Below are 27,986 nucleotides of genomic sequence, written 5' to 3'. Positions count from 1 at the left end.
GCAAAGAAATCCTTAATTTTTCAGTTAGGCTTTTTTTATTTCAATCAATAGTTTAACAAGTGCTTAAACTTCCCCAGCAGTTTAATCTGGAACATAGTTGAGAAGAAAAATATCTTCTATAACTTTACAAAAATAAAAAGATTTTTTTCTTTTAAAATCCTGCACTTTAGGCAAGCACGCTCCGACTCAAGCAAGACTGACATTATATCCTAAAATACAGACTTCTGTTCATAGAAATGACATTCTACCCCAGGGCACTGGGCACAATATGTAAATGGTATACAAACAGAGCAAGAACACTTGTTTTGACTTTTCTGATCCCTTTTGTCCTATTTCTTGAATAAGGCCTGCTAAAACAATTAGCCTAAGAATTTCTTTAGGTTGCTATTTCTTCTGTCAGGTGGATCCTTGAGTAGGATATTACTGAGGGAAAAGCTTTCACCTGTCTTGGAAACACTGGCAGCTACTGAAGATAACAACATTAATGGATTCATTTTTTTTTAAACCTTCTGCATTTCAGCAAGGAACAAATCACCTAGTTTGCAGGTCTTCCACTGCTAAACCACTTGCAGCTTAACTTCTTTAGCAGCCAGGGCTGCCAGCACATGACGTCAGGCTGGAGAAATAAAATGAATGGAATATATTGTGTCACATATGTATGTGGGGCTGTGCAGCAGTTAATTTAGTGCATGATGAAACCAAAAGAGGGGGTAAGCTTAGCTCCTCGTTCTGTGCCTGCAAGCAAGGAGAAGCCTTGCAGAAAATATGGACTAGCACATAAACTATGCACTCTGAAGTCTTACAGCTTTGTCCAACTTGACTTGTATTGGCTAAAAGAAAAATAAAAAATATATAGGCATGTGGAGGGAAACTGGTGCAGCATATGCTAAGAACCCAGATCATAAAATGATACTTCTGGTCAACACTACAAATAAACTACAGAAGTCCCTAATCAGATTTCATATAATGCACTGTGAAGACTAAAAAAAAGATTTCCTTTTAAAGTGTTTTTAAATGACAGGGAAAAAAAGAGCATTTATTGTACAATATGTACAGTGACCCACATTTTCATGTAGTCTAACCATAAGCTTTGGAAAACCTAGACCTTTGCAAGTCTGTGATTCAAAACATCTGAGACATGAATGTACTTTTAGAGGTTATAACTAGACATCTTTCTCTTGAAACTTTTACAACATTTTTGACACTAGGCACTTTACAGAGGAGCCACAAAGCACTAATAAACTGTAGATGATTGCCCCAGTGAATATAGAAAATCGTGCTGTGGAACAGTTCCTTTGGTCTTTGCTTCCATCCTGCATCACAAGCATGTGCAGATTTCAGCTGGGATCGAGCTGTGTGTGGCACTTGCACAGGCAAGGGACATGGTCTGACAACTCCTAACCGTGGATATTTTTTCAGAGATAGGACCACATGGGAATGGTTGATGGTGGTGAAAGCAGCTTGTCTTGTGTGATCTAAGGAATGTCACACAATACCCATCCTCATAAATAAAAACTAGTCTGAATTCACTCATGCCGCTAGATCTCAAATAGAAGTCAGAAATGAAGCAGGTATTTAAGGGATATGTTTGACTGCAACAGCTCAGTAACCCAGTTAAGAGATACGCTGTTGTCACTCTGCTGACTACAAAACTCAATCTAGAGAAAACCAAACTCCATGCTGGTTCGTAACTACTCTGTCAGAGGCATCCTGTCTCCTTCTTGACCCTCTAGTTAAAACTGTGCCCCTTACCAGCAACTGATACAGAACTGACTCTTCAAGTAAGTTTGACTGTGCGGAACAGAAAACCATCAAGAAGTGCTGACCAGAACAGCTGTTGTTCATAGGGCTCAATTCACCACGGTGAGTTGGCTTTCAGATCCTTCCAACAGGCTGAAAGAGAATCTGACATCAGATGGATGGATAAACACTTTCTCTGGTGACTATTGAGCCAACCTGAGCTCCATTCCTGACTCTTAAGTGAGAGTTTTCTGTGACTTTTCATTTACCTGAGGAAAAAATATGAAAGATGTGGTCTGGCTCAGCAGCGAGTCTATGATACTGCTCCTTCCCTCTGTCTTCCTGCTGTCTCAAAACTAGGTGAACTGATTCTGTTCCAACTCTGAGGAAATTCACATCCATGTTTTCAAGGAATGCTTTTGCTATAGTAGTCAGTATGAAGACTCACCATGTAAAGTTGAAAGACCTTCATTCAAAACATACTTTCCTAGGATACTGAAAATAATACATTAAAGGTTCTTTTTCTGACATAGTAGTGGGCTGGGCAGCTAACAGCTGCTTATACTGTGAAGAAATGCTACAACTTTACTTCTTATGTTTCTTACAGATGTTCCTGCTTTTCCTGTGAGCCAAAACATCTGTACATAAGTAGAAGTCACAGCCCAAACACTGCAAAGTTAAGCTATGCCCTCAGTTCACTCCCCATTAAAGCAGGGGAGCACGGTTCATCTATGAACTTCTAGCTCCTTGCTGGCCTTAAACATCTCCCCTACTGCTTCCAGAGTGCTCTGATTTGCATCAGTGCACAAAAGGCTGTATTCACCACTGAGGGAAACCTGAGAGTTTCCAGGGCAGGCTCTAGCTGACAAATGTCCTCTGAGCGTTGTATCTATCCACCTTCCCAGCAGTGTGTCCCCAAACCAATGCTGATTTAAGCTCTATGAAACTGTGGCATGTGCTGGGACAATTCAGCAAGGAGAAAAGGATGGATGTGGTCGCATTAGTACGTCTCTTGCTCCTCTCTCTGTAAGACTGGGCCAGTGGCTCTCTGTCTGTGGGTCTGTTTCCAGCTACTTTCTTGCTCTACCAGGTACCATGGTGTGCTTGCTCCTGTAACCCTTTTCTGTTCTTAAATGAGGTCACATGACTAAAAAGATGCTGCTAAATAGGGCTGCAGAACACTTGCTTTACTCTGACAAAGTACTGCACGTGGAGAATGTAAGGTCTCCGGAATACGGAAAGAGAAGTCTTTCCTGCAGCCTTGTACTGGCAGCTTACCTGCACTCTATGCATCTGACAGGAAAATTGCTGCTGCTGGCTGGCTTTGAGGGGGCTTGGCTGTAACTACCTGCTAGATACAAAGGGAGGCCTCGAAGCAATTACATAGCTAAGTTAATTGAATGAGAAAATACTAAACCACTGGTTATTTTTAGAACTTAATGATTGTAAAAATAGCTTAAATTACTTTGAGTATTTTTTTTAATTAGGGGTACCAACCATTTTGCACTTTTTGAACAGAGGACTGTTGATTTTCTGGTTCTTTTTGTATTATGAGCTGTGAGATAATGGCAAGATAAATCTTTGTGGGTTTCCTCCTTATATACATATCTACATCAGAGCTGTGAAGTCAGAGGGGGAAGCTGCTATCACAGTACTGGCACAATACCGAGCCCTTCCCCAGAGCTAAATTCTGATGAGAAACTGGGCTTTGGGGATAAGAGTACCACAACAGTAAGATGGCAGAGATGACTGAAGCAGGATCATAAAGTTCATCCCAGCAGTTAAAAAAAAAAATAAAATAAAAGGAGACTCCTCCCTCCCCCCAGAAGTCTGCAGTCCTAAAGTGCAATTACTTTTGTGCAGTCGTGTCAGGCCAGGGATCAGACTGGATGAAGTTCAAAGCACAAACATCAAACGAGTGCCGTTTGCGATTCAAGGAGGAAGAGGGAAGTAAGGAAAAGAACAACAGTTCTCAGGCATTCAAGTGCATCAAGAAAATAAATGTCCCTTTCTCTCTGAAGAAAAACAACCCCCAGTCTGGTGGAATCCTGGCTTTGTAGTCATGAAAAATAAGTTTTCCTCGCTTCTAGCTGAGAATGTCCCAATATGACACAGTACAAATAAACAACAAAGCAAGAGCTGGGGCGCTGAGATATTTTTCCGCTGCCCTGCTGCTATACAGCCTGATTTTATTCTCCTCTGGTGACTCTTCAGATCTGGGTACTGATGAGGCACACTGAATTAAAGGCATCTGGTAGGAAGTGGCTCTTTTCTCGGGTCGGTCGGGGCTGGAGCCATCGCTCGGTCTCTGACCATTGTACAGCAGGTACCTGCCCCGGGCATCCTGCTCCATCTTGAAGATTTCGTACTCAGTGTGAGGTAGGCGGATGCCGAGTGCGATGCAGCCGTTTGTGTGGGTGACGTCCTGCTGAACCCCAACCTGCCAGGATCCCTGTGCTCCGCACTCATTCCCATTAAAGACGTTGAGCAGCGAGGCTGTGGATATGTCCATGGGAGTGACCTTCATGTGATTCACTGTGAGAGAGGAAGAGGAGAACTATGAGCAGAGGAAAAAAACAAAAGCAAAGCCAACATGAAGATTGGGGCACACCTGTTAATTGTCTCCCCTTGTTCCTTCTTAAATTGATTTTTCACATTACAGGTGTGGTCAGCAAGTCTATGAGCATCATTTTACGTCTTTGACTTTGTTTGTGCAAAAACTGCTTTTTGCACAGAACAACCCCCCTCCAACTCAGTTGAAGAAAACCTGATGGCCACGTATCTCAGCCAGAGATTAAGCAGAGCTTTTCATAAATTCCAGACAATCCTTTACAGATAAAGCCTGGTTGGTTATACTAGGACATAGGGAAAAGAGGAAACAATAAAACTTTACTCATGTTTTATTACCACCTGTATTGATCCGTAAGTGAGCATTTATCACATATTTTTCATCATTTCTTAACGTTTGCTACTCTGTAAACCTAATAAAATACTTAGTTTCGACTGGGAAATTTGGGAAACACCACAGCTGCACTATCATCCTATATTACCTGTCCTTTTTTGCATGAATTGTAATATATAGCTGACCTAAAAAGTGATATTTTTCCTCATCTCTAAACATTGGCTGCAGCTTGCAGTTTCAAATGTAGAATTGCTGCTGCTTCTTCAGTTCTAATCTGCCAGTACTTCAAAGGAGTTTAAGGCACATAAAGTTTCATTTTCCAGCCAAGTTAAAAAAGTTGGGAAAAGCCAAAATGAATGAGCTTGTAGAAGCTGAATAGAGATTTTTCCTGGTGTGTGTTTGACACTGTATATCAAGAAAAGGGTATCTGAATGGATTGGTACTGACCAAAACAGAAGCAAATAACCAGCCCTTATGCCTCCCTACCTTCCTCACCCAACATACCAAAATCCCAAATTTTCTTGCAGATCACTTTATAGTAAGATTTGTTGGGAGCTTTTCCCGAGCTTTTATAAACAGCCATTGACTCAATGGCTCTACCTACCGTTCTCATTATTTACTCTAGCTGGTGTAAAAGGTAATTTATAGAAATTGCATCTGAAAGTTTTACCTAAACCAAATTAGTCACCTTGATCTATAAGGTAAGTTGGCACAGCATAAACCAGAAATGCAAGCAAAAACTGGATTTCACCTCAGGAGCTAGCTGGGACATGCTGCACATGCAGCTCTATAGAGCCAAAATTCTGACAGGCAAGGGTATCTCCCACCCCCTACAAAAATCTCAGATTAGTAAATAATTTCTTCTAGTCAGATGCTTTTCTAAATCAGACCCATGCAAGATGCTTTATTGGTTACTCATGTGGTAATGGAAATAAGGAGGAGAAGAGCCTAGAGAGGGCTTGAGGCTACCACAGGCTCCACTGGGGCTGGTGCCATGGTGGGATGTTGTATTTTGGAGATGTTTGTTTGTGTGAGAGGTTCAGGCCTCTGAGCTCTTTTTAAGCAGGGTGCCATGGGGCTGTTTGCACAGGAAGGCTTCTCAGCTGCAGGGACCCGGGTGGTGTCACCACCGAGAGCTGCTTTCCAAAGTATCTGACGGGTTTGGGTTGGATACATCTTGTCTTTGCTCTGGCAGCTTTAATCAGAGTTGTCTTTAGGGACACTCTTATTTGCTTGAGGGCCCCTTGAGAGAATATGAAAAAATGCATGCTGCTGCATCTGTCTTCCACAGAAAATTATTTATACTGCTTCAGATCTGAAATGCCTTCCGAAGATGCTTTTTTCTCTCTACTGACAGAGCCCTAGGATACAGATCTAACCACTTCTCTTAGAGGTTTGAAGTCTGGCCACTGGACTCCACTTACTAATGTGAAGTCTTATTTTCTTGTGTGTACTTAAAGACCTCTGCCTCAAATGAGTATGGCTTCAGTGGTGTGACATGCCATGCAGCTGTATAGTTTGGCTGGGCATTCACACAGTGCCTGCAAACTTCCCAATAAATGACAAACTCCTGAAAATCACAGAATGAAATCATCATCAACCAAGCTGTTAGGAGCAAACTCTGCTCTGGTCCATAACTACCTCCCCCCCACATTGTATCAAGCCACTCTACCTTTGAACACAAACTCTGTGCCACCCATGACTTTGGACGAGTGGACTCCCCGGCTGTAGCGTCCCTTGGCATAGATGGTGAAGGTGGGGTGCTTGCAGATGGGGTCAGAGTAGTGGTAGTAGTGGCCCTCCCAGGTGTTGTTGTTGTCGTGGAAGATGAAGTGGCGAGTCAGGAAGAGCACCTCTGGGCGCACCTCACAGCGCTGGCTCACCCACTCTCCGTGCAGCCCGATGGTCAGGTCTGCCTTGGGGGGCAGGATGGGTGGATGGTGCTCGTCCGAGCGGTAGATGATTCTGCACGCGATACACGTGCGGTCGTGGTTCTGAAACAAAGCAGAGAGAAACCCTTGGTAGGCATTACCTGGGATACAGGGCAATGCATCAGGCCAGCCACTTCATGCTGAAGTGACACCAGCTCCACATTTTAAGGAATGCATTGTCATTTCTGATCTTGTTAGTGGTACCCTTTGGTTCTGTATGTGTAAGACTGCACAGCAGAGGAGCACATAAGAGATTAATTTTCTTGTCTGCATTTATCTGAAATTAACATTTCAGTTCAGGATCTAGAAAAGGCTGATTTAATCCTTCAAATCATAGAAGAAGCTGGCAGATGGTGATTTACTATGATAGGGATTTTGCAACGCTTGTGTCAGAAATCAATACATTTGCTGAACTTTTACTTCTCTTTCATTTAGTTGTTAACTTTAAGTACTGTAGATAAACATGGGTGTCATAAGGATTTTCTTCTTTTTGGATGGCACCTTGGGAGAACAGTAACCAGTGCTTTTTGAACTCTTTCAGCTTTTCTGAGCCCTAACACAAGTTTGTGCAGTGTGTGATATGGCTGGTTGCTGCTGGACATGGTGAAAGCTTTATGGCCCTCTCCAGGAATAGGGTCTGGTACGTGCCGAGCTCCAGGGTGGCTCACCACTGTGGGCCATGCAGCAGCCTCAAGCAGCCAAGTACCCCCAGCCCCAAATGTGAGTACCTGGGGTGTCTTAAGAGGGGTGTGCAGGCTCCAAGTCTGTGGCAGGAGTGAAGGGAATTTGAGGCTGAGGTTCCAACCTCCCGAATGACATCATTTATAGTTACTTTGCACATAGACCATTATTTTACATCCCAGGGACATAGAACAGTGACCATTTCATTGATTTCCCTATTGCTGAAAAGACTTTGGATGACTATCTGGTCTGGGATGGGGAAAATAAAACCCCGGTTTAGTATCTGTGAAAGAAATGGGTGTTGTATGTTGATTCTCTGAAGCTACTTACGGTCATTTTATTGAAGAAATTCAGGGCACTAAAGAAGACTGTGTGAATGTCACCCCTAAAGTGAGCCTGACCTGAAGGCAGTGAGTGGAGAAATGCTGACTTCATAGCAGCTCACATGGACTTTAAAGTAAGAGCAGTGACTATGAGCATTTATATTACAGAGGGCACTCAGAGAGACCTCAGAAACGAGGGCCGGAAAGGTGTACAAAGAGAAAGTATTTCTATAAATCTCCCAGATGGGTGCATGTTGAGCTTTAGCACTTAACTCGATGCACCTCAGGAAAACGTCACAGCTTGAACATGGCGGATGTGAGTAACCCCCCAGTGCATCCTCCTCTTTCCAGGAAGGATTGAGGAGTGTCCTTGACAGATGAAGGCACAAATCTGTGCTGTTTGATCTGAACCAGTGCTGGCCAACGGCACTGCTCTGAGGAGAAAAGAAGTTGGACTTGGTGACCTCCCGAGGATCTTTCCATCCCAAAACACCCCAAATGGTCTTCTGGGGACCACATGTCAGCATGCTCTTAAAGTGGATGTAGTCCTTTCCCACTGTGGAGCTTGTTAACTAATTTTATGATATTTTTTTTCAGCTAAATTCTACAAGCAGGTGCAAGGTCCATTAGTACCTTAGTGAAATACAAAGAACATTAAATTGAGTAATTTAACTGGAACTGGTGAAGTTAGTGCAGATATATATACAAAAAGTATCTTTCAATTGTAAGAGAAATTACACTTTTTTTCCCTTGATATCAACATTGAAAGGATGCCTCCACTGCCTTGCATGGACATCCACAGGGATCCAGGCCAAGGGGTTGCTCTGTGGAAGATGCCAGTGCCTTTTAAATCCACATTTCTGTCCTGCCGTGGGGCAGACTGGCTGTGTTGTTCCCTGACACGTTAAGGGCACTGATGACAGCAACTTTATGGCTGTGATTGCCCCACTCACATAAAGTGAAGCCAGAAAGCGAGAAAAAGACAAGTGCTATAAAACAAAACACAGCTTATATAAGCTGAATCCGTCAATAGTAGAGAATTTCTGCTACAGTCTCTTCTCTATTGAAGTGAATTTGAAAGCTTCTATCATCTCCCAGAGGAGACCCTGGCAGAGCAGTAAATTGATTTTGTTTATATTCACATTTTCCTCCCAGGAGTCCGTCCTCCAAAAACAGTTTGTGAGCCAAGGTAATTTAACCTGGGAACCAGTGATTTCTGTTGCACTTGTTCAAAATCTGAAGAAAACCAAACAGCAACTTGGCCTGTTTTCTTTTCTGGTTACCACTGGCCACCATTACACTCTGAGCAGAGGTGACTGCTTTGGCAAACTCTAGGAAGGTCCTTGATAACTCTCTGTTACTTGTCTGTAGCTCTCCTGGCTCTTTGACCTCTGTGGTCCTGAACTGCTGTAACTATGAGCAGCCCTTCTCATTCTGAAGGCTTTGTGCCAGCTGTGAAGGTCTGGCCAGCTGGGCTGCTAAGGAATGTCCAACCTGACAGTCTTCTAGTCATTGATGGTGTGCTCGGAGCTGAGGTAACCAGGCACTTTTTGCATTGACCTGCGAGTGGGGCAGGGAGAGGTTGGGGTGGAGAGGGAGGAAGTATCCCTTCCACAGCAGTGAAACACCAGCTGGCTCTGGCCCCTCACATGGACATACTCAACGCATTGCTTTCCTGAGACCAGCACTTGAATCTAAGCCCACATAAACCTTTTTTGCTGTGATACTATCTTTCACAGCATTATAAACTGCTTAGTGGAAGAATATGCCATGTATAAACTCCCTCAGTGTGATTTTTGCCCAAGTAATGGGCAAGGGAAAGAGCTAGTTCTGTTATGAGGCAATTCGACTTAATTATGGAGTAATTTATGTTTAACAATTGACTGTATATTTCACTCTTGCTTTTTTAGGTCAGCTGCTCTTGGCTCTTAATTACACTATCTGAGGCTTTGCAAATCACTCCCTTCCCACGTGTTTCAGGGAAAGATTATTTTCTAAAAACAGACATTCAAAGAAAATAGGGAACAGAGATCGAGGACTCACATGATTAAGAACTCTCTAATAAAAAGTTCATTTGGGCATGATATAAACTAAAAAGCAATAAAATGAGCAGAGGACAGGATGAACATCTGTTCTACGTTTTGATTATCTTAGGTGCACAATGCAATATTTTTAATAGCGGGGCCTTGCTAGAAGGACTGGGCCCTGAAATGGCTGGAAGATCCCTTCCCATGATGGAGGGCTCCTTGCAGCTCTGCAGTGCCACCCTTCCTCACCCTTCCAGGTGCTTTTTAAAGCCAATTTCTGAACTAATCCACAAAGCCATGCGTGCCAAAATAAGCCTGAATCTCTGGCTGAAAACTCAGTTCTTGTAGTTGGGGAGAAAATAGCTTATGATCTAAAAATTCCCACCAACATTATTTCTTATCCCTCTCTCCTGCTGTCTCAGCTGAAGTGGTAATTGAGCCAGAGAGCTCTGGAAGCCAAGCACAGGGGACTCTTATTAAAAAAAGCAAACAAGGATGAGGTTCTCTCATCTTTTTCCCAATTGCTGTGGATAGTCAGAAACATAAAGCCTCCCAGCACAGTTTAATTTTCTCTTAAGTTCTGTGGAATTCTATGGCTGCCTAGGATTAATTGTCTGACATTGGCTATGCCACATGGCACGTGACTGGGTCTGTCATGTACCCAGCATATCCTTGTTGCAGGGAGATGTGAGATGAGGGACCAGGTGCTGGATTTCCTCAAGCACGGGCTCAGGTTTGAACTGTGTGTGCAGTACAGGTCTAACCGGTATCCAGGAATGTTGTAGGGGCCAACAGCCACAAAAGCTGGGGTAGGAAACCCCTACCATGTGAATGCTTGTATTACTGTGAGGGGAAGTGCTGAAGAAGAGGGGAGAGAAAAGCCACACTCAGCTATGGTCTTGCACACCTCCTGAGTACCACGTGTCACAGGCAGGACTGGGTGGGACTGGAACGAGTCATGCCTGGTCAGGATGCTTTAAACCTCACCACCTGAAGAAACACAGTACCAGGTGTTAGTAACTAGCGCTCCCAGGATGAGTGTAAATGGAAATTCTTGGGAGAACATCAATTCAAGAAAATGCTTCCAGCTCAACAAAAAAAGTTGGATGGCTTTGCTTCACACTGCCAAGGAGCCAAGTCCACAGGAAGGGCACATTTATGAATTGCTCAGGATAGTATCACGCTTGCTCCTCCACCACTGTAGATAACTGCAGACCAAGAAAACGCTTTAAAAAACAACCACAAATTCTCTCCAGTACAAAAGTGATAATTTGCAGGCTTTGCATGACCTCGTATGAAGCTGAGTTGACTAATGTGCATTAGGCTGGCTCTGGGGAGTTGACAAGCACGGCTGACACAGTTATAACTCAGCCTGCCAAATGGAATGAAGGATAACAAAGATTTAAAACTTTAATTAAAAATCTTGAAGCAAGTAAAATGCCGGAGAGAGTGGTAACTCCTTTGCAGAGTTGTCAGATGAGTATTTCTTTTGGTGGGGAACAGAGGTGCTGCAAGCAGGAAGGAAGGTGGAGATATGCTCAGATTTATCTGCAAATGCATACCATATATTTTAAGATATTGAGGAATGGTTTTTATTAACTGCTCTTATGAAGGGAAAGATAGCGAAGGAATCTCAAGGCACTACCATTACACAACTGTCTGATCTATGATGTTGATTCTGTTGCACAACCCTGCATAAAACTGAAATAAAACCAACATGAAATTCGAAAGTTTTCTTGTTGTTCTTTTCTGGTATAAATGACTTTAGCCTGGGCAAAAGACACGAACAAAGAGAAAACCAGACTTCTCAGATGAATGTGCTTGCATGTCATCTATCCCATTAAAAAGATACTAAATATGGTGACACAAATGTCTTATAAAGTATTAACAAAAAATAATTCCTGGAAAACCCGAAGGGACAGCTTGAATGTCCATTTTCAAGAATAAAGTATTCCCAAATAAAGCTGCCTTATTATTATACCTTTAAAAAGCATCCTATATAGCCCTCTAAACCATGCAATATTACCAGTGAGTCTTCCCTGCCCTTTTACAAAAGATGAGGCCCCTGTGCTTAGATGCCAACCATAAGGAAGGTGTCAGTAGTTTGGATATGCTGAGTTGACCTGAAGGCCTGGGGTTTATTGTACTAGGCTGAATAGTTAACTTTGATCCTCAGTGCTGCATTTGAACTGGGACAAGCTGCAGCTGCAGAGCAGACAGTGGTAAGTGCAGACATGGCACCTTCAAAGGCGCAGGGCCACAGCTGAAAGTGCTGCTGAGCCTGGCAAGGGCCAACCTCAGCTAAAAGCTGTTCACTTCTCTCATCTGTGTAGGGCACCACACACACTGTTATTGTTCATAAACCTGGAGTTAACCCACTTGAGCATTCTTCTGAATATTCCGACTTTGCTTCCTCTCATAATTTCCCTAACCAAAAACCTTTTTCAAGTAATAATGGACAAAAGGCACCCTTCAAGTGTTGGCTTAATCTAGAAGTCTAGTGGCACTACTCAGGCAAACAAAGGAGTTTTGTCTGCCAAAATTATACTTTTTGGTTGAGATAATGTTTTGCATATTTCTCTGAGGCGCTTCACATGTTTAACATCTATTTATTAACTTATGATTACATTTCCCTGTGAGTTTCATAAGTACATAGCATTCCCCTAGAGATGAAGTCACTGTGTTTCAAAGAGATGAAAGCTCAAATTTTTGAAAAGCACAGAAAACTTTGCACACTTTGTTCTTTCTTGGCTAAAGGAAAGCCCAAGCACCAGTCTCCATACATTGAATCTGTATTAGCTGCAAACACCAGGTGCTGTTGGAAGTCAGGTACCAGAGGTGAATAAAGTTGTAATAGAGAATTGATTAATTTGAGTTACATTTTCAAGGGAAAACATCTTAATGAAAGAGTGTGTCCAGAAACTGATTGAGCATGACAAAGAGTGAAGGTTATCCTAGCACTTTTTTGGTTTCTTGTGATGTTCCAGACCATGTCAGCTGTATTCCTAAGTAATGATCTAACTAGAATGACCGGTCAGCACAGTCCTGCCCCGTCCTTCCCGTTACTCTGTCACATGATAAAATAGCACAAGGAATTCTTTGTTTACAAAGCAATATTGCTGAGGCAATTACATGTGAAATAAGTCTCCCAGTACTGCTCTTGTACACATTTTCTGTAGTTTAGAGCAGACATTTGTGAAAACATCCTCTGTCCTGCACAGAGAATGAACACGGCATTCAAGCCTTCCTTCATGCTACAAGTCCCTTGTAGTATGTTTGTGATATTACAACCAAACAGGCAGCCTCCTTGGTGTTATCCTAACAGGGAACATTTTGTGTAATATATGTGATGATGGCCAAGCAGTTCCCCCATCCTGCCTTCCCACCCATGTGCTCTCCCATGCTGGCTGAAGAAGCTTCATGTATGATAGCTTGAATCACTTGATAAACTTGCAACGTCAAGAGACATCAAAGATGTTCATCTCCATTCATCAGCCAGTCCTAACTGATATCACAAGCCAGGTTAGAAAACAGCCAAGATAAATCTATATAGTGACTTATTCATCATCTGCACTCAAGAACTTCCATGTATTTTACAGGAGGAATTTTTTTAAGGTATGTTCTTATCTAAGAGAATTCGTAAAGCCTTAAGAGATGACATATTATATGTTTTTTAAAGCTCCCTGATTTTATATGAACACTTAAGATATGGTAATCTGTGAATTTATTCAGATTTGTAGCTCAGCATAAAGCTGTCTGGTTTTTGGACAGCCCTTTTGATTTACCATCCCGTGGTGAAATTGCTGCAGGAATTTGGATAAGGTCCAATTCTATTTGTTTAAAGTCCTGATCATGTGGCTTTGGCATTCCTAACATATCCAGCAATCATTTGCTTTTAATTACCGTTCATTTCAACCACATAAGTAATGAATGAGGCTACCACATCCAACTTACAGGCTGTGTAAACTCTTGGGCTGGGTGGAACTTTCTTCTATATAGAGGCTTCACTATAAATTAAACTCAAAATGTGAATCCTCTTAACTTATTTTAGGCAGGCCTTTATGAGTCTAAAATATAAATAAATAAAAAGGAAATGAAAAAAGCCTTAAATGAAAGATTCCACACAATACACCTGATTCACTTCAGAAGCAATTTCCTGGCCTCCCCAACCTCTTGGTATGACTGTAGAAACCTTAAAAAAACAAGTTGATTTAACGTTTCTATTTATTCATGGTGTCCAGTTTCCAGAGGAGTCTGTGACTTGTAGTTTTAAACTCAATTTAGCATTTAAACTCATTTTCAGCTGGGTCCCAGTGGAGCAACAATTAGAAAAGGAAAAGAGTTCAAAAAGAAAGGGTTATAACCTTTCAACGGTATGTTTGCCTGGACTTCAAAAAAAAAAAAAAAAAAAGCACTTCTGTTACTATTCTTCCTACATTTGGCAAACAGTAGGTCAGAGGGCCTGCTGAGAACCTGTTGGTATAGAGATCTTCATGCTTAGGTACAAACCAACAAACCCACATCCTGGAATCTTTCACAGCAGCTGAGGCAAAGGTTCATTTTTTAGGGGTATTACTATTTATATCATGCTGAAAGCCTAGTATCAGCAGGCCCAGCTTCTCTTAGCTAACCTGTCTCAAGAAACACACCTCTCTTATGCAAAATTTGGTCCCTTAAGTTTGAACACTGTATTTTAGAGCCGCTATATTTTAGAGGGGAAAAAAGGATGCTACAGTAGCAGAACAGATAGGCAGGAAAATCATTACCTGCGTGTCCTAAAATTGTGGCAGGCCGGGACAACAATCTTAATTTCATAAAGCTGGCTGAGCATACATCTGACTGCCCTGACTGTAATGAAATTACTACAAGGTGGAAGTGTAGGCATTTACTATATTATATATCAGCCCAGAATAAAACGCCCAGAATAAGACACCTAGATTAGACCAGAAAAAATACTCAGCTACAGTGATTTAAATCAAGATTTTGTCTCTGTTTCAAGTGGTTGGAAAAAGATCTACAATCTTTTCTAGAACAGACACAATATAGCTGGTGTCTGATAATTTCTATCTACAGATACCTGCAAGAAAGGGATCTAGTAAAGAACCCTCACTCCCAAATCAGTAAAGTGAAAGTTGATTTGGTTGGTTGAATCAATTAAAGAAAAGCAAAATTTTGAAGAGGATTGTGCCATGGTACATCTGCTGCTGCTGCTGCAACTCTCTGTTTTGGGAAGGTAAGTTTAAAAAGAAAACTCAAATTTGTCCTTGGTCACTTGAAGACAGCATAAGAATGACAGAAATTACAGCAGTTTTCATACAGCAAAACAGTCGACTGTGGATTAAAATGATCCCTAGGCCAGGCTACAAAGCCGTTAAAGGCAGATCACATAAAGACCTAACCTACTAAAATTTTTTGTTCACAGGGGACAGAAACAACCCAGGTCAGACAGTTTTGAATGGAAGGGAAAGCCAAGGGTTTTTCATCAAAACTCTCCCTTCTCCTGTTGTGTTTCCTGCCATTGCTGACAAGCTGTAGCTGGTTTTTGAACCATTTGAGATGAGATGATGAAAAATGGTGGTAACCCATTAGCTGGAAGTGATGCTGTGGCAATGCCCAGCTGGAGCACACCAATGGCAGCAGCACCTTGCAATGTGGTTCCAATTGCTGCCTGCCTTTGAAATGTCACCAGGAAGGATCTACAGACAGCCTTCCTGCTACAGGCCATCAGTGTCTGCTCTTCCTGTTTGAGTTTTACTTAGCTTACTATGGGTTGATCAGTTCCCGATGAAGCTGAGGGCACTTTGAGGCCCCTTTGAAAACTGCATTATCAAATGGAATTACAGCCCCATTCAAAATTCACCTGTTTCTCATTTCATTAATGTGTGTGCCTACGTTGGGATCCATGACCTGCACAGTCCATCAGTTTTTTTCCCTTCCTGCTGACCCTTCCATGTGTTTACCTTCCAATTCCTCGTCTCCTCCTCAGGTTATGGATCACCCAACTTTCATATGCTGATATTCATATTTCATTTCCTCTCTCCCTGGCCCCCCATGCAGCTATACAAGCATCCACTGATGCCTGCTCCTCTTCTGCTATCTCAGTTCTAAATGAAACCTTCCTCTCAGCTGCTAGCCTACAGCCATGGTCCCAGACAACCACTCCTACTTCTGCCCACAAGTCTCTGATTTCATCTTCAGAGTGGCCTATTGACTTTAGCTCACCAGATTACTTTTTTTGCATTTTTGATGCAGTCACATAAACCACAGTAAAGCTACTGTTCTCACAAAGTAAGTTCTGTGATCATCTGTTAATTAAGGCTGTAATCGACCCCCTGATTAGAAGCACACTGGTTACACCAGTGCACTTAGAAGAACGGAATGATCTGGGCTTTGTCATCAGAACCTTTAAAAGAGGTCAGATGCTAACCCACACACACCTACCTTGGCATTTTGAAGAGGAGGTTGGTAACTAGAGGGCCGATAGTACCTCCTCTGAGTAGCATCAGTGTGAATGTCTCCGAGGAATAGCTCCTCCACAAGGTGGTCTAAATTGTGGTGCAGGTACTGCTTCTCCACACGGATCAGCTGGAGTTCATGCATGGCAAAATTCAGAGCTTTGGTGCATTCACAGCCATTCTCTTCTCTCAGCAAATCATAGCTCACATCCTGCTCCCAGGGACTATCTTCTGGGATAAATCCAGGGCATGTCTGGTTCACCAGCTCACTTAATTTTTTGGCTACTGCTTCATTGTGGCATATGATCTGTATGTTGCGGAGCTGGTAGTCGGCCTCGGTGCCCCCCCGGATGATCCAGGACGCCTGTCGGAGACGTATTTTGCCACGTATGACTAAGGTGTAGATGGGGTTTGTGCAGCGATTGCCACCGTAATAGAACTGATAGGCCTTGAACGTATTGTTGTGGTAGAACCTGTAAGATCTTGTGATGAACTCTGGGCCTGCTCTGACTTCGCAGCTGTGGGAAGAAAGCAAGCGTGGAAACAGAATTTTAGCAAGGTGGCACATCATGTACACTACAAGCAACAAGCCCCACACAGGTCCACAGAGACACCTGGGTGCTACTGTCCCTCCAGCAGGAATGGGAGTAAATAGGAACTAGGCATCTGTGGCCTGCCAATAATCCAACAATTCCCTCTGCTGCTATTAATATACTGCTTCATGGTGATCATATCTAAAGGCTTTATCTCGTAGGCTTAAATACTTTGAATTGTGTTTTCCTTTTGCCTTTTGTCTAGGGACCACCATGTGACTCAATTCTTTGTTGAAAAGAGTAGCAGCTTATTAAACATCTATTGCTCTCTTTTGCATGGTAAATTTAGCAGAATGACTGATAACATCAGAAAGTGAAATGCAATACGTCCAGGGAACAGCACAAAGAACTGTCTTATAAGCTGCTCTAGAAGCTTCTCAGTGTAACTCCATGAGCTCTGGTCTGCTGAGGATATGCAGGATCATGTGCTCAGCTTTTTCACTCAAACATTCAACAGGGGTCGCAATTAATGCAAACTTCTGACCATTAATGCAAAACTTCTACTTGGCTTGAATTTGGACCATGCAATATTCAGGTTTTGTTGGTGTTTTCCTCTTTTTTTGACCCCCTTTTTTTTTTTCCTAAGAGTGGCAGTTAAATTCCATTTCCTGTAGAAAGCCCTTCTTTGCCTTCAAACTTGTTCCCCTTGTCACCTCTACACTGCTTAATATAAACAGAATTGTTAAGGTTGGAAAAGACCTCTAAGACCACTGAGTCCAGCCCTTAACCCAGCATCACAATGTTCACTACCAAACCACATCCCAAGTGCCACATCCACACGCCTTTTGAACACTTCCAGAGATGCTAACTCCACCACTTCCCTGGGCAGCCTGTTCCAGTGCCTGACCACACTTACAGTGAAGAATTTTTTCCTAATATCTAATCTAAACCTCCCCTGGTGTAACTTGAGACCATTTCCTCTCATCCTGAAATACACTCCTTTCTGTTAAAAAATCCCCCAGCCTTTCCTACTACAAGTCACTTCCAACGAGCATGTGAATATGGCCTGCTGAGACACAGAAAGCAAAACAATCTCTGAAATACAAGTCATCAGGTATAAAGAGCAAAAGAACTAGTGAAATACAGCTAATAATTTCTTTTGCTAATAAAACCTGTGCTAGACACATGCTCTGAAAACAAGGACCCATTCAATGGATCTAAAGCATGGAGACAGATACAGTACAAGGTTGTGTTTGAATGAGCATCCATTTTGGCAGCCTGGTAGGCTCCTTCCTATTCAGAGAGATTTAAAGATATTTCACAGCATGCTGTTTAAAATCCAGACAATAAACTGATTCAACAAGACAGCTTTATGGCATGCTATTTTAATGTACATAACGCTGCTCCTTCTCCTTTTATGCATAAACATACAGAGAGCATCTGGCATTTAGAGCATCACCATATTAAAGAAAATATTTCCCCTGCTGTTGAAAGTGGGAATATTCATCCTTCCCTCTCTGGTTCTTTATCCCCTTCTCTTCCCCATCCCAAGCATCTTGTTTTATCTTTCCTTACCCAGTAGAAACCCAGTGGCCCTCAATATTGGGAGGCATTTGTACAGTGATCCGGGCTCCATTGTGAAGGTGTTTCAGCATATGATGGCACTGTGACTCCTTGAAAGCCCTCCAGGCACTCTTCTCCAAGGACCGAGGGTGGGACCTGCTGTCCGGGTGAAGAAGAGCAGAACCTTCTCCCAGCCCTGTGATAGAAAGTGTAAATTATACCATGAGACCCTGCTGAGAAGGGCTACAATGTGATAAAGGATATTGTGACCATCTTGCATTGAATGACACTTGTTCATATTGTTATGTGTCTGGGCAAATACTGTTTACACTTATTTTCTCATCTGAAGAAAAAATGGAATTATGGAAGCTCTTCCTTTCTGTCACACCGCTAACAATCCATTACATAAATTTACTTTATGAAATAAACTGGGGAAACGAGCTTGAACTGAAGTATTGAGTTTCCACACCCAGGAGATGTGGCTCTGAAACTGAATTTTATAGACACCTCTGTAATCTCTGGTCAGGACAATCAAAAACCTGGACTTTCAAACCTTTGGAAAGTTGCATCCAGATCCGGACACAAAGTTTGCGGTTTCAGCCCACCTCTAATTTGAACGCTTCTATAATAAACTTGCAAATAAAGCCTACTCTTTAAAGTCAAGGGAAAACAGATATTAAAAGCAAAGCCTCTGCACACAGGAAGCCTCTGTGATGACTGAAGTGGTCAATTAAAGGCAGATTCTTCTATTTTTATTTTAAAGGGGAAAAGGAATTTCAAAAGCTGACTTTATCTCCAGCACACAGTAATTTTGGTTTCTAGTAATGTATACATACAAAATCCACCAGCACGCTCTCTACACAATATTAATTGAACAAAATGAATACATAGCTTCAAAAGGAATGTGCCTTTACTCTTTTAGGCACAGCCTGCTCTTAGATGTGTTGGAAAACATGGATCAAAAGAAAACCCCACATCTGGGGGTTAAAAGGTGACAAACATGAACCTTACATAATGTGTTGGAAACTGTATTACATTGCCAGAAGGAGTACGAGCACCAGAGAGCTAGAAAATGGATATGGGGAGGGGTGAAGGGGCTGCTTGAGTGCCTGGGAAGTTGGGGCATCCATCTCCAGAAAGGGATGTGTCACTGTAACATGCTCTCAAGGGGCAGGGTGTGGGATTCATCCCCTGTTTTCTGGTGCCTTCTCAGCTCACCTGGATAAGAAACTGGGCTATTTGGGATCAATCACCAGTGAGAGCCACCCAGCACAGGATCCTATGGTTTATGCCCCAGGCCCCATCTAACACTTGGGCACATGCTTGGGCAGTGTTACAGCACAGCTACAGCAATCACAAAAAAAATCAATCACAAAAGTATTATTTGGTGTTAGGTAGACACTTTCTTAAGCCTTTCCCATTTCCTATTGAAAAAAAAATAAATGGTGTCAGTGATTCATTATGTTGGCTAGGTCTTAGATGTTCTGGAAGAAACTTGGGTAACACCTGGGGAAACGGCACTGCCAAAATTATAAATACATGTCAACCATTAAAAACCAGCAATTCCTAAGCTAAACAGAAGCAAGGACTTATCCAGGAGACAGGGTAAAAAATGATCAGAAAGAATACAATAAATACCTTAACCTAAACAGTGCCCACCATTGAACAACACCAGGATTTAATGAGATTAATGAATACAATCTCACAAAATCTTTTCTGGAAAATCTGTTTGCTTTGTTATGTTGCAGCTTACAAACAATTCTTCAATGTGAATGAGAATTTATGGCCTTACTTTCTATAGGGTAATAAATACGAGGGATACTTTGATATTTGAGCATACTGCCTGAGATGCCCTTACAGAAGCCTGATTTTCAGGGGCTCAGTATTTCTCCCTTTCTGGAAGTCAAGTCTTCTCAGGTATTTCTACATTGCTGAGCAGAGTTACTCCTGTTAGCACGGAACAACTCCCATTCTGCAGCCAGAAATGGGATGGCCATGACAGGGTGATGCTCTGCTTGAGCTGACTACATCTTTGGAGAGGCAGGATTTACTAGGTTGGGTCTGTGCTTCATGTCCATGTACAGCCTGCAAGGTACATGGCAGAGCTTGTAGTCACCAGTGCTAACTTTCAACATGGTGCCTCCTGCAGACAAATTATCTCACACTGAAAAAAGACTTTGAAAATTCACATTTCCTTTTGAAGTTGTTAAACATTTGAAATCTGCCCTCATGAGGAGGTTTTGAAATCATTCAACTTGCTATTTCCAAGGCATATTTATTGTACCAGTTGCTTTTAAGCAGTCGTATTTTGCCCTGTTCATGTGATATAATTCATGAATACAGATGCATTTAGAAATGATTTATTCATTTAGACATACTTGGGGATTTAATTTCTTAAAGCAAAAATCCTTCTGTGGGAGGACACCATCTTGTATGTGCACATATCAAAGAAGAAAATGCACTAACCACATCAGACATTCCCAATTATTCCCTGAAGGAAATAATGAAAAGAAGGAGTTTTTGAAAAGAAGTCAAACTTTATGTGGTATTATACAGTGTCTTTTCCTTGATACAGCTCAAAAGCAATTGTGTCTCAGCCCTCCATGTCACATTAACGTAGTTCTGTCTGTAACTTGCAAATGACAAACTGCAACCAGGGAAAGCAAGGGAGATTTGCATCGACAGCCCTAGAAGAAAGAGGTATTTGTTTGGGACTCTGTCCCTCCAACTGTGACAAAAAAAGGCAAGAACAAATTCAGGCAGTTAAGAGAGGCATGAGAACATAATGAAGGCTGCAGAGACACAGGGAGAAATGTAGAAAACACACGTACAGAATGGTTTGGGTTGGAAGAAACCTTATAAATGATCCAGTTCCACTTTCCCCTGAGCATGGGCAGAGACACCTTCCACAGGACCAGCTTCGTCAAGGCCCCATCCAACCTGGCCTTGAACACTTTCAGGGATGAGGCATCCACAACTTTCCTAGGCAACTTGTTCCACTGTCTCATCACTCTCACAGCAAAGATTTTCTTCCTAACATTGAATCTAAACCTGCCTTCTTTCAGTTTAAAGCTGTTCCCCTTGTCTTATCACTACATGCCTTTGTAAAAAGTTTCTCTCCAGGTCTCTTGTAGGACCTCTTTAGGTACTGGAAGGTGCTCTAGGGTCTCCCCAGAGTCTTCTCCTCTCTGGGCTGAACAACCCCAGCTCTATCAGCCTATTGCCATAGGACAGGTGCTCCAGCCCTCTGAGCATCTTCGTGGCCTCTTCTGGACTTGCTCCAGCAGGTCCACGTGCTTCTTACACTGGGGACCCTAGAGCTGGACACAGCACTTGAAGTGAGATCTGACCAGAGCAGAGCAGAGGGGCAGAATCCCCTGCCTTGGCCTGCTGGCCACACTGCTTTGGATGCAGCCCAGGATGTTTGGCTTTCTGGGCTCTGAGCGCACATTGCTGGGTCATGTTGAGCTTCTCATCAACCCACACCTCCAAGTCTTTCTCCTTGGGGCTGCTCTCAATAATGCTAAACAACATCACAGGACCAGAATATCAGAATATGAAATACAGAAGAGAATTAAGAGACAGTGATGGGACCTTTACCTATGTTTGCCTTGCTGGAGCAAGGAAATAATTAATTTAGTGCAAACTTCTTCCTTACAAAGTCGTCATTTCAACACTTTTGTAGTTACATGCACCTGTAGATATAACTACCATACAAAGGAGATGTAACTTCCTCTTGTACCATCTGCAGGTCAAACACCAAGACCGGTGATATGCTTCCTAAACAGAGCAGTAAATCAAACACCATCTTCCGTGTTTTCCCTCGCAGCAGTGCTCAGAGGCAGTGCAGGTACCCCCTGCTTCACCCTTGGCAGTGCACACGAGGTGTTCTGCAAAACTGAGGTCCTGCAGGGATGATGTCACTTATTTTAAAAGATCCATTTGGCCATGTTAAATGAGACATTGCTGGAAAGGCTCAGGGTTAAAACATGCATTCACAAAACTGGGAAAAGAATTTCATGACTCTTTAGAAGCCCACTTTGGAGAGTAGATGCAGTTGCAACATAGTTGGAGCCATTACTTTCATTCAGAGAGATCCAAGTCTGCTATTCTCACAGCACTGACAGATGTTAGGTTTCAGTATCTCCATGACTGAATATCTCAGACTCAACTGAGAATATCTCAGACCCTCTCTTGGACTGACTTTGAATTTTTGTGTGTTATGAAGGAATATTACCCACTTGTTGAAAAATACAAAACCAAAATCCGCCCACTATGTTACTACTCAAAAGTGTGACAGACTTCAAACAAACAAACAAAAGATCTTTGCATGAGACGAATGACAATAATTTTGTGAAGCCTCTGGTTGGCTCTCCCTTTAGCTGCACCACAACCAGAGATCGTATGATTGTATCCCCTACCCCACAGCGTATGTTTTCACAAAGGAGCAAGTCCAAAAGGAAAAGGAAAATTCCAGAATCCACCTGAAATACCAGGTAGCAAAACAAAAGCATTTTATGATGAGCTGATATCCAGCTTCCCTTTCAAAACCAAGCCCTAGCAGTGACACAGCTTTAGCATGAAACTAACTGAATATAGCATAAGAGGTGCTACAGCTCACCGGGGATCCCTGCCCAGACCCTCAGATCTTTGAGGGCCTGTGATCCCAGATCACACTTTACTGGGGCAGGATTCAACATCCATCTGAGTGGGAAAGTGGAGGCCTGTACAGCTGCCATACCAGTAAGACGTGGATAAGAGCACGCACCACACCAGACAGAGGGCTGCAGGCTCTCATGTTCACCTATAAACCTGTATCTGATGTGGTAACAACCATTCAAGATAAAAATAATTGTTAAGGGAAGATAGGTTACTTTCAAGTTCTTCAAAGATTTCTGCACATAGCTGCGAGTAAAACACAAATCTTAAAAGGGCAATCTGTTGGCAGCCCGTTACCCAAACGTGTTTCAAAAATGGTTATGACAAAGCTCTCCACCAACATTTCTGCAGAAAACTGCAAGCTGCTAGAATGAATGTTTTGGTTTTCTGAAAAATAGTATGCAAATACTGTACAATTGCAACAAAGATAATCAGTAGAGTTGTGCTTGAACACAGATAGTTTTAATTTAATTTGTGCCTAAACACCCTGAAATACTGTTCACAGCTGTGCCAGACTGCTGAAGTATAAGGCAAATAATCTTAAACCGTTTAGATTTTATCAGTTTAATGAATGTCTCTACCAGAATCTAAACCACGGCTTCAAACATGTCCAAGGGTAGCACTTCAAACCAGTCTCAAAGCTACCAGGTGTTCAGCAGGTTCATCCTTTGCTAGATGGGAGAAGAGATGTTACCTCAAAGTAGGATTCAAACCTGGATTTAGACTGGGATTGCTCAGCAGGAACTGCTTAACATTTTTTTCCCTTTTTAAAATTCTCTAGTGATATAAATACAGAAGAACAAAATTTTATTATGAAGTAAAACAACCTTGAGTGATAGCGTAAGTTCAAAACAAGCAATGGCTTCATCTCTGATAGAAACATTTTAACATTCATGCTTTACTCCTGCAGCAACCTCTTTTCAAGTTAGAACTTGTTTGAAACTGGAAAAACCTTACAACAGATAAAGAATAATTGGCTGGATTAACTTTATAGCTCTCCTTATCTGGGCAGTTGCCCTGCACAATTAAATAAATAGACATTTGGATTATGCTCTTTCTTGATGTGGGATAGTGTCAGATAACACCTATGACAGGCTTTTAGTTCCAGTGCAAGCTTACATAATTGCCATGGAGAATATAATGTCCTGTTACCAAGCCACGAGCTGTGTTTACCAGTGTTTTCCCTGCACTTGAAACTTCAAAGAGTCCTCGCAAGACTGGGGCCTAAATTAGCTACTACAAACAAAAGGGTTGGGAAATGAAAGCTGGGTTTTATGGCCAGGGAAGCAGACAGGACAATGACTTCCTTTCACATGTATCTGTTGCCTCTCTTGTGCACACAGAGTTTCCAAGTGCAGCTTTCGAAGAGAGGCAAAATGAATGCTTTAGAGCACAGAAGATCCTGAGGAGGGATCCAAAGATGTTTAGATGGGACAGCTAAACAGTAACTCCCTCAAAGCTGACAGGCCCAGCACAGAGGTCCCCTGCTACCCTACAGCTTGGTCCTTATTCAGTGTCCTATCTTGGAAGAGGTCAGAGAACCAGGTGCCAAGCAGTTACACAGCCCATAACCTCTGCTTAGCTGAAGTTCTTAATTGGGATGGCTGCTGCTACCTGTGCAAGGTGAAATGGCACTGCCCAGAGCGCGGGCTTCTTTATGAAACCCTGAAGGGTTAAAGCCCATCTTCTTTCAGGGCAGTGGGAAGGAGGACACTGACAGGAGTGGGTGCAGCGTTGGATGTCAGTGCAGTTCAATATCAATGGTAGTTTGGTCTTGCCCTCTTTGAAAGAAACATCTGCTCTCTGTCAGAGACATCTGCTTCATCCTGCCTGCACCCACACCTTGGCACTGGGGTTTATTCACGCAGAACTGCCCCCAACTCCCACGGGACTTCTGTCCGGGTGAAGACAGTGCTAAACAAACTCACTACATATAATCCTACCCTCAATCAGCCCTAAATATTCACCTCACTAATGAAGTATTACCCTTGCTTTGAACAGCTAAAGGTATTTGCCTCCAGTGTGGTTGAGGCTACTTTTGGGCCCCATGGTGTGCCAGACTACTTTCTCAGACACCATACAAAGCACAGAAAAACTGTCCTTTCTGTTGATGACATCGACATCTTACCACTGTGCTAGCCCACAGCCGAGCTACAAAGATGAGTGAAATGGAATCTACACTAACAAAATTGTACATGAAATTTAGTCCATCTTCTAACTCTCCAAGTCTTACACTAAGCAGTGTGTCTTCCCATCTTTTTATTGTCTTCCAGATTTTTAAATGCATTATTTAACTGAGGAAACAGATCACATGTGTTTCTAGCACAGAGCACAATATATGCTCATTTTATGGCTATGGGTATTTATATCTCCTGATGCATTCACTTATTATTTTCCTGAAAAAGTTTTGAAATAAAACACTACTATGTAACTAATTTAAGCAACATTGCCAGAGAACTTTTAAAAGCATAAACAGTTTTGCCAGAGGACTTTTAAAAGCATGAACAGTTTTGCTCTGAAAAGCCTATCAGTCTTGTTTTCATCATCTTTATTAGTACCATTTCCATGATGTTATCAACTAATTGTTTTAAAGTTTCTAGCTCATCACTCTAACAGTAGCATAATCAGAAATACACTAAAGTGTTTTTTTAGCATCTGTATTTATTACAAAAAAAAAAAGGTTATGTTTACAAAAGAAATTAGCCAAATTTGTTTTGAATCCACTTGAATGTAGTTCGCATGATTCAGGTTTTTTGGAGTTGAATGATCTTAGTGTTTGACATCTGAAACTTCTGTGGCTTTTTGTCTGAGCAAAGAAAACAGTGATAATGGACAACTTCCAGCTGCAAACCTTTTTTCTCTTTTTTTTTTTTTTTTGTGACACTGTACATGTACAGGTTTTATTTTGATTAATGAAGACCAGTTTTTCCAAATTTCAACTCAGTGACGTTAAAGTAGGCACTTCTTAATGTAATGAAAGCAGAAGCTTTAGCCTTAACAGGACATTTTAACTTGTGTCACAAAGCTTTAAGCCCTAAAAATCCTCAACCACCCACCCACACTCACTCACTTTTAACCCTTAAATTGCCATATGCAATAGAAATGCAAAAAGAAAACATCGCATGCTGCAAAGAGGCTTAGCACTGCAATCCCCTGGGATTGCTGGTTATTCTTACACATTAGCAATTCAGGATAGCTGCTGATCAAAGGATGCTTCTATGGGCTTTATGGCATGGAACGAAAAGCTCTAGACCAAGTTAAAGCCAACAGGGTAAATACATTTCCATGAGCTACATTTCAGTGCGTTATATGCCACTGATATAATTTTCAAGTTTGTAAAAGGGCAGTAGTTTCCAAACTTGAAACTCTGATCCAAACTGCGCACTGCTGCATTACCAAAATGTTTGTCTTCATATACAAGGCAGTGAGTTGTATCTTTCTGCAAGAACTTAGGTTTATGTTATTTAGTGAAATATAACTGCAGATGGAAGAAATGGATGACTTTCCTTCATCATCCTCTTTTGGCAGCTGCTGTTTTGATCTGATCACTGGCCCTGATTTGTTTCCTGCTCCAGCCAGCATTCAGCTCTGCTCTGTAATTCCAAGCAGATGAGCCAGGGAGTCCAACCCTGCAATTACACCTCCTCTCTTTACCCTCTAACTTCAAGTCTCCCATTTCAACTTTTACATCTCAGATCACAGAGTTTAAAGAACACCTCTGGCGTCCTGTCAGGTCTGGCTCAGCTAAGCATGTTTCTACACTCTCCGGATCTCGTAGCTGAGCTCTGAGAAGAGTATAAAACCCCCTCCTGGGGATCAGTCTCCTACTCTTTCTTTCTCAAAACAAAACATACCATCAGAAGCCCATCCTCTTTATTATTTATTAAATACCATAGTGTGTGCTTAGCACTTGTACAAACACAGAGAGAGACAATCCCTGCTTCACAAAATCAACCCCAGAAATAGCTTTGAAATCCTTAACCCCAGCTCACAGATCTCCCACTGAATGCATGTAGGTCACTTGCATTTTAAGAGTTAAAAAAAGTCCTCTTTTTACCACTAAGCTTGGGGTCCTAAGAAATTTAACTGAAGGACGCTGGATGCTACAAAGGAGTTCAGAATTAGGAACAGTCTTCAAAATGATGCTGTAACCGAGTAGCTTGAGTCACACTTTCAGGAGGATATCATACCCAGATTTTTCAAATCTGGCTGCCAAATGTTAGACATACCTAAGCAGCTCATTAAATTGTCTCCTTTTCAGAAGTTTCTCTTCAAGAACACTGGCTTTCTGGAAAGATGGGTTATCTATTTAAGGGCCTAAAAATGGATTTACAAGCCGAACTTTTAAGTTTAAATACGCTTTTCTTACTAAAATTTTGCCTACTGTGAAGTTTCAGAGAGATGTCAGTCCAGGGTTGAAGTGAGAGACTGTCAAAGCAGGACTGTGTGTAGTAACACCCAGAATCTCTGTGCTCTGCAGCAAAACAATTTTAGCTGGGCACAAGACCTGGTGCTGCTACCGAAGGCTTCCCAGATAACACATCCACGGCAAAACACTTTTCTTGAGAAGACGTGGAACGCGGGCCCCGCAGGGTGTCTCGGCGAAACGCGCCGGAGTTCGGCAGCGCCAGCTCTTGCCCGGAGGTGCGGAAAGAAACTTTGCGTGAGGTGCCCGGACCAACTGCTCCATCCAAGCAGTCCCAGGCTGCAACGCAATCCGCCGAGACACACTTGGGAGCGCGGCGCTTTCGCCGTGGTTTTACCCACGCCGCCGGCGGCGGCCGCTCCCACGCGTGCTGCGCAGGGGTGTCACTAACACGGGGGTCTGCCCGCTTCCCATCCCCTGCCAGACCTCTGTCCCGGGCAGGCGGGACCCAGTGCCCGCGGCCACGACGGGAGAGCGCATCCCCCCCGCGCCCCTCTGCCCCCGCCAGAGAGGTTCTGGGGCCCCCTCGCACCCCAGCCGCCTTTCGGGACGCGCCGCGGGCCGAGCCCCGCCGGCAGCCGCGCCGGCCCCGCACTCACCGTGCAGCAGCAGGGCTGGGAACAGGTACCGCATGAGGCTGCCGTACGGGGCGGACATCTCCCCGCCTCGCAGCGCTCCTTGCCCGCTCCTGCGCTCCGGCCGCCGCCGCTCCCGCCGCGCCGCCCGCGCCTCAGCGCCGCCGCGGG

General features: G+C 42.8%; 1 protein-coding gene across 1 annotated transcript; it reads right to left on the bottom strand.

Moving 5' to 3' along the window:
* Window positions 1-16: 16 nt before the first annotated feature.
* On the bottom strand, window positions 17-27,943 carry APCDD1 (APC down-regulated 1). Its single transcript, XM_069004420.1, has 5 exons — window positions 27,840-27,943; window positions 18,168-18,351; window positions 16,046-16,577; window positions 6,315-6,636; window positions 17-4,275 (listed from the first exon to the last, which is right to left on the bottom strand). Exons 1-5 carry the CDS (start codon window positions 27,895-27,897, stop codon window positions 3,827-3,829), a joined length of 1,545 nt encoding a protein of 514 aa, XP_068860521.1. The 5' UTR covers window positions 27,898-27,943; the 3' UTR covers window positions 17-3,826.
* Window positions 27,944-27,986: the final 43 nt, after the last annotated feature.

Source organism: Aphelocoma coerulescens, chromosome 2, assembly GCF_041296385.1.
Source record: "Aphelocoma coerulescens isolate FSJ_1873_10779 chromosome 2, UR_Acoe_1.0, whole genome shotgun sequence".
NCBI lineage: Eukaryota > Metazoa > Chordata > Aves > Passeriformes > Corvidae > Aphelocoma > Aphelocoma coerulescens.
The sequence above is the reverse complement of the archived record's forward strand: the minus strand, read 5'-3'. Positions and strand labels throughout refer to the sequence as shown.